Source organism: Myxocyprinus asiaticus, chromosome 25 (genome assembly GCF_019703515.2).
Source record: "Myxocyprinus asiaticus isolate MX2 ecotype Aquarium Trade chromosome 25, UBuf_Myxa_2, whole genome shotgun sequence".
Taxonomy (NCBI): Eukaryota; Metazoa; Chordata; class Actinopteri; order Cypriniformes; family Catostomidae; genus Myxocyprinus; species Myxocyprinus asiaticus.
The window spans coordinates 40,402,273-40,416,555 of NC_059368.1; the positions used below are offsets into that span (position 1 = coordinate 40,402,273).

The 14,283-nt window shown below is 38.7% G+C and overlaps 2 protein-coding genes across 14 annotated transcripts in view; one reads left to right on the plus strand and one right to left on the minus strand.

Moving 5' to 3' along the window:
• The window catches only part of lgals8a (galectin 8a), a 28,603-nt gene that overhangs the window by 12,723 nt on the left and 1,597 nt on the right, over positions 1 to 14,283 (plus strand). For 3 of the 5 annotated variants that reach the window (XM_051654865.1, XM_051654870.1, XM_051654866.1), the window contains one exon: positions 12,246 to 12,383. The exons of 1 other annotated variant lie outside the window; for it this stretch is intronic. In XM_051654865.1, coding sequence (XP_051510825.1) covers positions 12,246 to 12,264 — 19 coding nt within the window. In that variant the 3' untranslated portion in view covers positions 12,265 to 12,383. One more of the 5 variants, XM_051654868.1, reaches the window with a different exon arrangement.
• The window catches only part of zdhhc14 (zinc finger DHHC-type palmitoyltransferase 14), a 70,066-nt gene continuing 55,841 nt past the window's right edge, over positions 59 to 14,283 (minus strand). For 2 of the 9 annotated variants that reach the window (XM_051654815.1, XM_051654812.1), the window contains exon 9: positions 12,272 to 12,688. In XM_051654815.1, the coding sequence (XP_051510775.1) occupies positions 12,272 to 12,688 (417 nt within the window). Of the gene's footprint in view, positions 1,665 to 1,859; positions 3,765 to 12,271; positions 12,689 to 14,283 lie in introns of those variants that run through there. The other 7 variants (XR_007892995.1, XR_007892996.1, XR_007892994.1 and 4 more) reach the window with 7 other exon arrangements.

Consider the following 14,283-nt stretch of genomic DNA (forward strand, 5'->3'; position numbering starts at 1 on the left):
TTAAAGGAATATTCTTATTTCCCACTATAAATTAAGATTAATTAACACCATTTGTGGCTTAATGTTGATTTCCACCAAAAAAAAAAAAAAGCTTTTTTTAAAGAAAAAGCCCAAATTGTTGTTACAGTAAGGCACTGACAATGGAAGTGAATGGGGCCAGTCCGTAAATGTTAAAATACACACAGTTTCAAAGGGATCACTAGAAGATGTAAACTTTATATGTGTCAATATGATTTTATTGTGATAAAAATCGCTTAATAACCTTATCTGTGTGAAGTTATATCCAATATTACAACTTAGTTGAAACGCTGTCATCCCGGTATTGGATATAGCTTTACACAGAAAAGCTTAGTAATCAATTTTATCACACTAAAATCATGTTAATATGTATAATGTTTACGTCTTGTGGCTATACATTTGAAATAATGTGGATTTTAGCATTTATGGACTGGCCCCAATCCCTTCCATTGTAAGTGCCTTACTGTAACATGGGGCGAAATAATTTTTGTTGGAATCTTATTATGCTACAAATGTTGATTGAGCTTAAACCTGAAGTTTATAACTTTATCAGTGTTAAAATACTTTCTCCTTTCCCAGCTTAAGATGCACAGACAACTTTAAGTAAGCCATTCATAGGTTAATTTTCTTGAAAACTGAAAACACTGTGTCTGTGGCGCTATAATTTCTGCTTGTTTTACATTTATTCATTTGGCAGACGCTTTCTTACAAGAGAGGAAAACATAAGCGAATCATCTTAAGGAGACAGTGGTATGAAAAGTGCTGCATTACAAAGTTTCACTAGCATCAGAATAGCATTCAAAACAGATTAAAGTGCAACAAGGAAATTTCTTTTTTTTTTTTTTTGTGACTGGTTAAGCTCATGGAAAAGATGTGTTTTTAGCCGTTTTTTGAAGACAGAAAGTGAGTCAGCTTCACGGATGGAGTTGGGAAGGTCATTCCACCAACGTGGTATGATGAAGCCGAAAGCCCAGGAAAGTGTTTTGGTGCCTCTTTGTTTTGGCACAACAAGGCGACATTCCTTAGCCGACCGCAGGCTTCTAGTTGGTGCGTAGCTCTGCAGAAATGATTTTGTGTATGCTGGAGCAGACCCAGTGACTGTTTTGTATGCCAGCATCAGAGCCTTGAATTGGATACGTGCATCAACCCGCAGCCAGTGCAGAGAGACAAGGGGTGGTGTAACATGCACTCTCTTTGGTTGATTAAAGACCAGACATGCTGCTGCATTCTGGATCATTTGCAGGGGTCTAATTGCACATGCAGGGAGGCCTGCAATGCGAGCGTTACAGTAGTCGAGTCTAGTTATGACAAGTGACTGAACAAGAAGTTGTGTGGCATGTTCAGAGAGGAAGGGTCTTATCTTCCTGATATTGTAGTGTAAATCTACATGATCTTGCGGTCTTTGAGATGTGGTCTGTGAAATTTATTTTGTTATCAATGGTTGCCCCTAGATTTCTGACCATTTTGGAAGGCGTTACTGTAGTTGCACCCAGCTGCACGGTGATGTTGTGTTCAACAGCAGGGTTGGCTGGAAAGACAAGGAGTTCAGTCTTCGCTGGGTTAAGCTGCAGGTGGTGTTCCTTCATCCAGGCCGAGATGTCTGCCGGGCAGGCAGAGATTCGAGCAGTCACTGTGGTGTCGTTGTGCTGGAAAGACAAGTTGAGTTGCATGTCATCAGCGTAGCAATGGTAAGAGAAACCATGTGCCTGAATGATGGGTCCCAGTGATGTTGTGTATATAGAGAAGAGAAGTGGCCCAAGCACTGAACCCTGAGGTACCCCGAGTAAGTAGCTGATGTGGCTTGGACACCTCGCCTCTCCAGGCTACCTTGAAGGACCTACCTGAGAGATGGGAATTAAACCAGTCAAGCACAGTTCCTGTGATGCCCAGCGAAGAGAGGGTGGAGAGTAAGATCTGATGGTTGACTGTGTTGAAGACTGCAGAAAGGTCCAGTAGAATCAGGACGGATGATCTGGATTCAGCTTTTGCCTGTCTCTGCGACTCAGTGACAGACAGCAGGGCAGTCTTGGTGGAGTGTCCACTTATGAAGCCTGACTGATTGTCATCCAGCAGCATTGTTCTGTGAGAGATAGGCAGAGATTTGATTGAAAACTGCCCTTTCAAGTGTTTTTTGCCATGAATGGGATGAGAGAGACTGGTCTGTAGTGTTCTATTTGTGTGGGGTTAAGTGCAGGTTTCTTCAGCAGCGGGGTTCCTCGAGCCTGCTTAAATGTAGTGGAAAAAGTGCCTGTAAGTAGATGTGTTAATTATGTGAGTGAGTGCAGGTAAGATGGACGGAGAGATGGCCTGTAAAAGGTGAGAAGGAATGGGGTCAAGGGAACAGGTGGTGGGGTGGTTGGAGAGGAGGAGTTTAGAGACCTCAGTGTCAGTCAGAGGAGAGGACATAGAGACAGAAGAGTTGCATACAGGAGATGGGTGTTTGACAAGGTGTGGTGCTGAGAATGTATTGCTGATGGTTGTAACCTTATTAGTAAAAAATGTGGCCAAGACATCTGCTGTCAGTGATGTGTCAGGTGGTGGAGGAGGAGGGCAGAGAAGTATGTTGAATGTTCTAAACAATCTGCGAGTGTCTGTGGTGCTGTTGATCTTGTTCTGGTAGTAGGAAGTTTTTGCTGATTTAACGTTATCTGAAAAAGTTGCAAGAAGAGACTGATACTTACCTGGATCTGCTGGATCTTTAGATTTTCGCCATCTCCTCTCAGCTGCCCTGAGATCAGTCCGATGTTCACGAAGGACGTCAGAGAGCCAGGGGCTGGGTGGTGTAGTACGTGCTGACCTTGAGGAGAGAGGACAGATGTTGTCTAGACAGGTTGTTAAAGTAGAGCTTAGTGTGTCTGTGGCAGTGTTTACATCAAGGGTGGAAAATACATTTTGTGTGGGAAGAGAGGCAGGTGAAAGGCGAGAGGGTGAAAGAGAATGGAGGATACGGCAAAAGGAAACCAAAGGTAGAGTCTGTTTTAATGTAGATGGGAGAGGCATGTTGAATTGACCAAAGTAGTGATCAGAGACATGTAAAGGAGTAACGAGAATATTTGAGTTGGTACAGTTACGTGTAAATATGAGGTTCGACCGTGGCATGATTGTTGGTGCCAGATGGGCTGGTTTGAGCATTTCTGTAACTGCTGATCTCAGAGTTGCTGTGGTGCTTAGTCTTTCCAAGTCAAATGAGGCCAGAAGAGCATTCAGTTCAATGGCCTGGGGCTTGTCTTGGTTTATGTTGAAATCACCAAGAACCACAAGTGGCTTACCATCCTCCGGGAAGGAGGACAGCAGGACATCCAACTCCTCGAAAGTTTGCCAGCTGACCTGGAGGGCAATAAATGACAACAACATGTATTTTTGTGGGTTGCATTGTAGTAATAGCATGGAATTTAAAATGAGTATTGTTACATAGAGAAGAGTGTGGTGAAAAAGTCCAGTTGTTATGAATGAGCAAACCTGTTCCCCCACCCCTACCGGTGTGTCGAGGGGTGTGAGAGAAGGACAAGTTGTTGGAGAGAGCAGCAGGTGTTGCTGTATCCTCTGGACATATCCCCATTTCTGTCAGTGCCAGGATGCTGAGGGTGGACTGTGTGGCAAAGGCTGGAATGAAGTCAGCTTTGTTCACAGCTGACTCGCAGTTCCAGAGTTCCACTGAGAAAGAGAGCGGAGCAGGTTCTGAAGTGCAAAGAGGACGTAGGTTGTGTGGGTTGCGTTTTGTCTTGCATCTATATCATGTAAATGGTCTGTAACAGATAACAGGGATGTGCTTGAAGGCATATGTTATTCGTGAAGTAGACATGTTAGTATGTACAAGGAAAATAAGGAGATAAAATTAAAAGATACTTAAGTGCTATGGTGAGTGGTGCCTTGTCGGTGGTTTTGAGCAACCCGTCTCAAGAGAGACAATAACATTGACTCGACCAGTGGCGTGTGTTGGAGGTGGGACTATCTGTTCATTTCTGATTACAGGGGGCATATTCAGAAAGCTCTTTTGAATACAATGTTTATTTTTGCAATTCCGTTTGGTGGCACTAGTAGCGCAGAAAGTACATACTTCAGCTTTAACTTGTTTTGACCCAGAAATATTCCTTTATTGTCCACTGGAAGCCACCAGAAGTATTTGTGGAAATATTACATGCAAGACTTTGGTCAAAGACGGTATGCGGAGGAGAAGGGCCACCCACAGAAAAATTAACGGGACAATTCGCAAAGCTCAGTATGGCAGCTGTGGACTGAAAGTCCTTTTGCGTGATTTAAGCTAAAGCAGCAAAATGTTTGATACCATTGATGTCAGATTATATTACTAATTTGAAATTTGTTAATAAAATTTTTATTTTTACATAGTTTTGGAGAAACTTACTGCTGAGAGGACCAACTTGCCTTAAAAAGACTTTAGTGCAACACCACCATACCAACCAAACAATTGAGCCGCTCATAACTAACATTTGACAACCGAAGCTGTTAGTGTTTCAGTAGTTGGTACCGATACCAGTGAAGTTTCATGGTTCTTGATACCACAGCAGAAATGTGCTAATATGGTAATGTGCTATTGAACACTCCTTAGCCAATTTAAAGTTACATTTCAGTTTAAATAATAAATTAAAAGATATGCATATTTTCTTCAAGTGCGTCTCAATTAAGACGCACTTAAATTGCTTAAGTGTTTTTAAGCAGGGCCCTACTGAAATCTATTTAATTTTTTTTCTCAGATCTTTTCTTTTTTATTATTATTATTATTATTATTATTATTTTTCCAGAATTCAGTGTTTTAAAGTTTAATTTCTTCATCAAAATGGTGTCTAATCAAATTAATTTTTAAAACTTTTTACAAGTGAAAATAGAATTACTTTTCAACGTACCATTGCATTTTTTTTAACAAACTTCTATTCAGTACAAAAGCACTCTTGCTTGTGATATATTGCTTCATTTGTATCATTATAATTATTATTTTTAATATTACTACAGTGAGTATTACATTTTACTATACAGTTGTAATATATTTCTGTTGCAGTTTCTTCAATTTCAGGAGCCTAGCTTTTATTTTGAATCGTGCTTTTATTTTGACGTGGTTTTGACGGAAGCGTCACTTGTTTTTTTGATGGATAGACAGTTTGCTATATGACCCAGTGTGATCGTTAAAGTGCAAATGTTGTGATTTTATTATATAATATAGTCCACATGTAGTACATGCTTCACAGTGGATTAGTGTTCAGCTCTGTTCATGCTTTTTAATGAGGCGAGTAAACAAAGCTGTGAGGGTTTCCTTAAAAAGTTGTGAATTTATTAACATCCACAATATTCCAAATTTGCAAATGAAACCAACTGCTTTTGGCACATAATCACATGACCATAGTGTCACCTGGTTTGAATGGATGCATTAGATACCCAAATATATAACTAAAGCATATTTATCATAGATAATACCACTAATATTGTCAACAGAACCCCAAAGAGAGATAAAGGCAGTGATGTTGCATTAAAGTTGTCTTTTTCTACCGCTGTATGACCAAACGCATCAGATTTTGAGACAATATGAGTTTCTGAAACTGGCAATCACAGGCTGTACATACAGACTAACAGTGAAGAAATTCTCTGTCATATCAACAAGTCCAGGTTATATTTGAGGACCACAAATGAACAGATATAGTCACATAGGAACACTGTCCATACAAATTATCCTGCCTATGGACTGTCTAACATCTTACAAAAGGCAACACCCTATTTGTGCCATTACAATGGAGCACAACAATCGGGTTCCAGAGTTAAAGCTCCCATTTATTTTCTCTGCAGAGAAAGTACATTTTAATGATAATGTATACGCCTTTCAAGGCAGACCTACCACGAGCTCTGAGATTGTTAAACAATAATGTATGCTTCTGTAGAAGCCACAAGTCAGTGTTTTCAAAAAAATCTAATTTGATAACCAAATTCCCAGTGAAGAACTACACTACCGATAACCCTGAAGAGAGATCTACCAATCAGAAAATTTGCTGTTATCATGGAAATGTAAATCATGGCAAATCGGCCCACTAATTCATACACACACACACACATTATTCATATATATATATATATATATATACACACACACACACATTTGTGGCCAAAAATATTGGCAACCTTGGTAAATATGAGCAAAGAAGTCTGTGAAAAAAATATCTGCATTGTTTATCCTTTTGAGCTTTCATTTTTTTTTAAATCACAAAAATCTAACCTTTAATTGAAGTAAAACAATTGAAACAGGGGAAATATCTAATAATGAAATAAATATTTTTCTCCAAAATGCATTGGCCACAATTATTGGCATCCTTTTATTCAATACTTTTTGCAACCTCCCTTTGCCAAGATAACAGCTCTGAGTCTTCTCTTATAATGCCTAATGAGGTTGGAGAACACCTGGCAAGTGATCTGAGACCATTCCTTCATACAGAACCTCTACAGATCCTTCAAATTCAGAGGTCCATGTTGGTGGACTCTCCTCTTCAGTTCACCCCACAAATTTTCTTTGGGGTTCAGGTCTGGGGACTGGGATGGCCATGACAGAACCTTGATGTTGTGGTCAGTGAACCATTTTTGTGTAGATTTTGATGTTTGTTTTGGATCATTGTCCTGCTGGAAGATCCAACCAGGGCCCATTTTAAGCTTTCTGACAGAGGCAGCCAGTTTTTGATTTTTTATCAGTTGGTATTTGATATGAGTCCGTGATGCCATGTATCTGAACAAGATGTCTAGGACCTCTGGCAGAAAAACAGCCCCACAACATTAAAGATGCAGCACCACATTTAACCGTGGGCATTGGGTGGTACTTCATCTCTGTGTGTGTCAAACCCATCTCTGGTGTTTGCTGCCAAAAAACTATTTTTTTGTTTTATCTGACCATAGAACCTGGTCGCATTTGAAAATCCGGTAGTGTCTTGCAAACTGAAGATGCTTGAGTTTGTTGTTGGATGAGAGCAGAGGCTTTTATTGTTGAAACCCTCCCAAACAACTTGTGGTGATGTAGGTGATGTCTGATATTTTTTTTTTAGACTTTCTGACCCCAAGACCCAACTAATTTCTGCTATTCTCCAGCTGTGATCCTTGGGGATTCTTTGGCCACTTTAACCATCCTCCTCACTGTGCGTGGAGACAATATAGACACACGTCCTTTTCCAGGCCAATTCTTAAGATCTCCAGTTGATTGGAACTTGTTTATTATTGCCCTGATGGTGGAAATGGGTATTTTAAATGCTTTGGCTATTTCCTTATAGCCTCTTCCCATTTTGTGAAGCTCAACAACCTTTTGCCCCACATCAGAACTATATTCTTTAGTCTAACCCACTGTGATTGATGATTAAGGGAATTTAGCCTGTGTGTTACCTCATATTTATACCCCTGTGAAACAGTAAGTCATGGCTGAACAATTTCATGTTCCTAGTCACCCAGGTGCACTAAAGAAATTAAAATATTAATGGGAATATACTTGATATATTTTACTCATAAGAATTTCTAGGGGTGCCAATAATTGTGGCCAATGTGTTTTGGAGAAAAATATTTATTTAATAATTAGATATTTCCCTTCTTTCAATTGTTTTACTTCAATTAAAGGTTAGATTTTAGTGAATTATTTGAATGAAAGACCAAAAGGATAAACAATGCAGATTTGTTTTCACAGCTTTCTTTGATCATATTTACCAAGGGTGCCAATATTTTTGGCCACCAGAGTGTGTGTGTGTGTTTGTGTGTGTGTGTGTGTGTGTGTGTGTGTGTGTGTGTGTGTGTATATATATATATATATATATATTTACAGTACTGTGCAAATGCCTTAGGCACTTAAGATGTTTCAAAAAAGCATTTGTCTTAAGATGGTTTTTTATATCTTCAGCTTTAGTGTGTCAATAGGAAATATAAATGATAGACTCCCAAACATTACTTTTGCAAATAGAAAAGATTAGAAGAATAGGGATCTCTGCAACACATGTCATGGTCCCCACAAAGCCCCCCACTGAACATTGTATCAGTCTGTGATTACATAAAGAGACAGAAGCAACTGAGACAGCCTAAACAGATAGAAGAACTGTGGCGAATTCTCCAAGAAGCAACCAAGAAAAACTGTGTCCAGGTGTACCTAGGAGAATTGGTGCCGTTTTAAAGGCAAAGGTGGTCACATCGAATATTGATTTAGCTTTTTTATGTTTACTGGACTTTGTATGACATTAAGTGATAAATGAAAACTATTTATGTCATTATTTTTGAAGACATCCACACTATGTAACATTTTTCACAAGTGCCTAAAATTTTTGCACAGTACTGTATGTGTGTGTGTGTGTATATAGATATATATATATGTGTATATACATACACACACACACACACACACACACACCGATCAGCCACAACATTAAAACCACCTGCCTAATATTGTGTATGTCCCCCTCTGCCACCAAAACAGCGCCAACCCGCATCTAAGAATAGCATTCTGAGATGCTATTCTTATCATCACAATTGTACAGAGTGGTTATTTGAGTTACCGTATACTTTGTCAGTTCGAACCAGTCTGGCCGTTCTCCATTGACCTCTCTCATCAACAAGGCATTTCCGTCCACAGAACTGCTGCTCAATGGATGTTTTTTGTTTTTGGCACCATTCTGGGTAAATTCTAGAGACTGTTGTGTGTGAAAATCCCAGGAGATCAGCAGTTACAGAAATACTCAAACCAGCCCATCTGGCACCAACAATCATGCCACGGTCAAAATAACTGAGATAAAAAATTCGCATTCTGATGGTTGGTGTGAACATTAACTGATGCTCCTGCCCCGTATCTACATGATTTTACGCACTGCACTGCTGCCACATGATTGGCTGATTTGATAATCGCATGGATGATTGTTGGTGCCAGACGGGCTGGTTTGAATATTTCTGTAACTGCTGATCTCCTGGGAGTTTCACGCACAAAAGTCTCTAGAATTTACTCAGAATGGTGCCAAAAACAAAAAACATCCAGTGAGCAGCAGTTCTGTGGACGGAAATGCCTCGTTGATGAGAGAGGTCAACGGAGAATGGCCAGACTGGTTGGAACTGACAAAGTCTATGGTAACTCAGATAACCACTCTGTACAATTGTGGTGAGAAGAACAGCATCTCAGAATGCTATTCTGAGTTGCAGGTTGGTGCTGTTTTGGCAGCACGAGGGGGACCTACACAATATAAGGCAGGTGGTTTTAATGGTGTGTGTGTGTGTGTGTGTGTGTGTGTGTGTGTGTGTGTGTGTGTGTGTGTATATATATATGCTGTTGATTTAATACGTTAATTCAGTGTGATTAATTATATAAAATATAATGTGTTAAAAAATAAAAAATTAACACAATTGATTATGCTGTAATAAAGAATTTTCCTACTAACCAATTCAAGCTTGAAATGCCACCAGAATGCAGGGGTCTTTTATGACAGTGTTTATGACTAGAGACCCTGAAAACCAGTGAAATGTGACGCAACCACAGTGAGGTGCAATTTGTACAGACGGAACTCAAGAATGCGTCCTGTGAGAATAGCCCTCAGGTCTATCTCGGACAGATTGACTCAATCGCAAAATGGATTGCGTAACTAGGCTGAAGGCCAGCGATAGGCTTATGTTCAATGATATGGAAATAAAACAAACAATATGTTAACTTCTAAAGCTACTTTTTTTTCGTATTGTCTGATCAATGCATAACTCATCTGCCACAATAATGTTATGTCTTTTGAATTATTATATTTATATTATTTGGGGGCCTTTTCAGCAAATGTTGATATGCAAATAATATAATTAATTGGCTTATGTAATTAATTTGATCACAAATGTTAATTGATTGACAGCCCTAATATACAGTATACACACACATGCACACACACAGTAATATATAGTGTATATACAGTATAGTACCCCTTCTGAATTTACGTACAGTCTAGGGGCATGGTTATTTGAGTTTACATTTTATTTTTTATATATACTTAATAGGGCTTTCAATCGATTAAAATTTGTAATCGAATAAATTACATGATGTGCCGATTAATTGATCAAAACGCAATTAATCACACATCAATATTTGTTGGACCCCTCCTTAGTGAAGATAATTCACTATATATACATAATATGAGACTTATAATTGCCTTTAATTATTACCACTATAAATGTAACTTATTTAATTAATATAATAATTCAGATAATTCAAATACCTTAAAGACCAGTAAAGCATTTATTAGTCATTACAAAAAGTGGCTTTAGAATATAAGATATTGTTTGCTTTATTCCCCTATCATTAAACATAAGCCTACTGTTGCCTACATTTTTCAATTGAGTTCATCAATCTGTCCAATATAGACTCGAGATGTTCTCACAGGAGGCAAGACTGGATCCTGCTGTGAGGCATATATATATATTTATACCATGGTCTATTCGAATACTCAATTCTGATTGGTCGTAATATGTGCATTAAAACCATTTAATGCAAAGGTAGTTCCAGTCTGTTGTAATCACCGTTCAATCTTAATGCGCCTACTCTGCAGTCCTCCGTAATGAGACACTGTGAGATTTTTATGCCTGTTCAAATGACCTCTGGACGTGATTATATTGTATCAAGTCTGATGAGTCTCAGAGCCGGGATTAACCATCATATCACAAAACAAAGCATCATTGAGTCATCCAATGCTGTCTTTAAATCAACAGTGAAGTGCTACAGGAAAAAATCAGAAGAGAGACTAGTGTACATTAGCCCTGTATTACTGAGTCCAACCTGGAGATAATTAGAATATACCAGCATTTTCCTAGTAAGGAAACAATGGTTTGACATTCAGATATACTCTATTTTGCACAGAGGGGGAGAGAAGGAAACCGGGACCTATCAAATGCGTCCTTCGCTGACCCACAACACGAGGCAAGAACATTTAAATGTAATATGATAAACATCATCTAAAATTGCTGCACTGCTTAGCACACACCCACTAGAGGGCGGCGCTTGATCACGCATCACTGACTGAAGCACTGAATGCAGACTGTTTTATAAAATGCAGCCTTCTGCGGTTTAACAATCACGCAAGGCCATATCACAATTTAATTCTTAATGGATACCATACAGATGTCTCAGAGGTCAAAGTCTGCAGGTTTCAGAGTGTTTTGAATGGGTTTTCCCCTCATCATGTACTGTAAGTGCCACTTTTACAATTGTCACATCCTAAGTGCCGGATTTTCCTCATTATTTTGAAAATTACAAAAAATGGAAATCAAATATTACGTGTTCTTAGGAGTGCCAACCTTTCTACATTCTGTGGCTATTATTATTTTTGGATTGTGCATATCAATTCACAGTTTTTACAGAGTGTGTGGTCTCCAAAAAACTCAAATTATTTGTACAGCTTTTAATTTATTCAAAATAAATGTAATATTATCACACTGCTTCATCTCTGTGTCTGATTTAGAATGGGTAGAACACAAGATCTAGCGACCCGTAGATAAAGTTAGCCGTTTTTGTTATTCTTCCAGTTGAAATTTGCGCTGCAAAAACCAATGACAGCTGTAAATATTCAATGCTGGTAAGTGACCATGGTATAAGCAAGATAATCCACAGCTAGGTGTGCGCTAAATGATTTGAATGCACTTCATGGATGTGGTTCTTCACCTCCATGTTGTGCATTAAAATCACTTAACACACACCTAGCCGTGGATTATCACTTACATATACTGTACATATTGTGTGCGTATGTATAATTAATGACCATAAGTCAAAGGTGTGGTATTGTACCACCATTTTTGATTCGATTATGTCATTCACAATATTTGTGAAATGAGTAGTTCATTCCCTCATTAAAGAATATAAACACACAGTCTGATACCTGTCTTTTTTTCAATTTTATATACATTTTTGCTTTAAATCAAAGTTTGTAATGTTGTGATTTCATCTCAGAGCTGGTTGGTTTGTTTCATGGTTTAGAACTCTTCACTGAAGATCGTTTTAAATGTCTATGAAGAAAATGAATGGGAAAAATACTTCTGGAACCAAGACTGAAAAAGTGGGTAATCACTGTCCCGAAAGCCACTTTTAGTGCAGCTACTATTGAAAACAGCTTGCATGTGTAATCCTGGAGTTGGAAGACAATCTTTGGCCTTCACTTGGTACTCAAGAAGTTGTTAAGGGCTGCTGCCTCCATCAAAGTATTATTAACATCCAGTAGAGGCTGCTGTATGTGTGTTAAATATGGCTTTTTGTCCAGTTCAGCAGAACAACATTGAAACCAGTTCACACCGAGCTGAGCTTCACCAAACCCCGCACAGAGTCTTCATGGAGCGAGTCCTGGCTGACTGGGTCAAAGAGCTGTGCCGGGTGAATGTGGTGACCCAGATGGGTGGCACAGGGCAACGCTGCAGGCGGGGAAGGCGTTTCCTCCGGGCTGATGAAATGCTGATGGTGGAGGTGATGGTGGCAGTGGATCTCTGAGTCCCGCAGAGCCAAAAGCTCTCCCCCACAGCTCAGGCCAGGGATAGAGGACGGTAGCGAGGGCTGAGAGGGCCCCAGAGTGGAACATGGGCCTCCCAGAGAGGTCTTGGCCTGCAGGGCAGGTCCTCCACCCAAAATGATGGGCTGGCTGTGGAGGAGCGGGTTGGTGGCGGCCTGCAAAACGAATTTGGTGCTCTGAATGCACTGGTTTTGATCACACTGGGAGAAAGAGTGAAAGAGAGAGAGAGAGAGAGAGAGAGAGAGAGAGGGGAAAGGTGGAAGAAAATCAGACCCAAAGTTTTAAGAGGACAAAATGTAATTGAAAAAAGCAGGTCAGAGAAAAGCAGTTTTTGGTGGTTAGCCCAAAAGTAGCACTTAAAGGTGAAGTGTGTAATTTTAATGATTTATCCTATCCCAGTTTAATAAGCAGAGACAACTTTAAGTGAGCCATTTGTAGGTATAGTAGATAGTAAATAGAGTTCATGACATCATAGTGAGTGTGTTATGAGATGTTATTAGCAGTTTTGTTCACTTAAGCTAATGTAATCAGATGTGTAATCACCATCAAATGAAGCTTTTTTCTTTTTATGTAACAGTGATAATCATTTACATTTATTTTTACAAATAAATAAATAAATAAAAAAATCACTCTTCATTCCAGCCCACGTAAGAATGTTGTCAATTCCGCCGTTCATGGTAATCTCCCATTCATTCCTATGGGAAGTTCTGCAAAGCTTGTCAGAGCGAGCAACGGGTAACCTAGGGGGCCGGAGCTTAGTGAAGGGTCAACTGTTGCTATTTTAGTGCAATTCTATCTTAATACTGTGGAAGTCTTTGTTTTGAAAAGGTAATAAAACATTACTGTTACACATTGCTTTGTTTTCTTTCCTAAGAAAGAACTAAAGGCATTTTGACAAGAAAAGAAGTATATATAGGGCTACATTTTAGAACTTTCAAAAATAAAGAAATCTTAAAATTCACCTTTAAGAAGGTTAAGAAGTTTAGAGAGTAAGTGTAAAGAAACATGGAAAGAATAGTCAGGAAAATGTGTATTATTTTATGAAATTTTGCAGAGTTATGGGAGTTATGCCCAGGAAACATCATTTTAAAAGGCTTAATGTAAAACTTACATAATTCAAACATTGTTTAAAATAAAATCTGGTGGGAGTGAATAATTGCCATCAAATTAGTGGCTGATGAAACTGAACGCAAAGAGTGAGCCATCAGTATTCATGAGTGCTGTCTCACCAGCCCACACTGTCTCAAACTCACATTACTGCCACTCTGCGTCAATATGTGTCTAACAAATTACTTAAGTCACTGATCACGTGTCTGTGCAAACAATGCAGGTGTTTCACACTGATCAATGCATGACACACATGGAACAAGATAACATTCCCATAAAGTTAATGCAGGGATTTATGTCAACTATAGAAGCCTTTTTACATCTGATATTCAAATAAAATGTTGACAGACTCTAAATTATGCTGTTCTAAAAACCTTGAAGTTGTTTGTACATAAATGCCTCCATTATTGTGTGCTTCTTCAACTACAGGCACTGTTATGTTCCAGGGTTGATTTTTATTCAATCTAACACTTTTGATAAATGAATGTCACATTAAAACTGTTTTGGAAACGTTTTACCATGTCTTCACAATAATTTTTATTTAAGCTGCTTTTTTAAAATGCTGTTCTTTAAAGATTTGATTGTTTTACCATTGTCCCAGACTTTCCATCTTAAAATATGAAACAAGTTTTTTAATCTATGAAAATCTAAACAAACAGTGAAAGAAACAATCATCAAGCTGTAATTT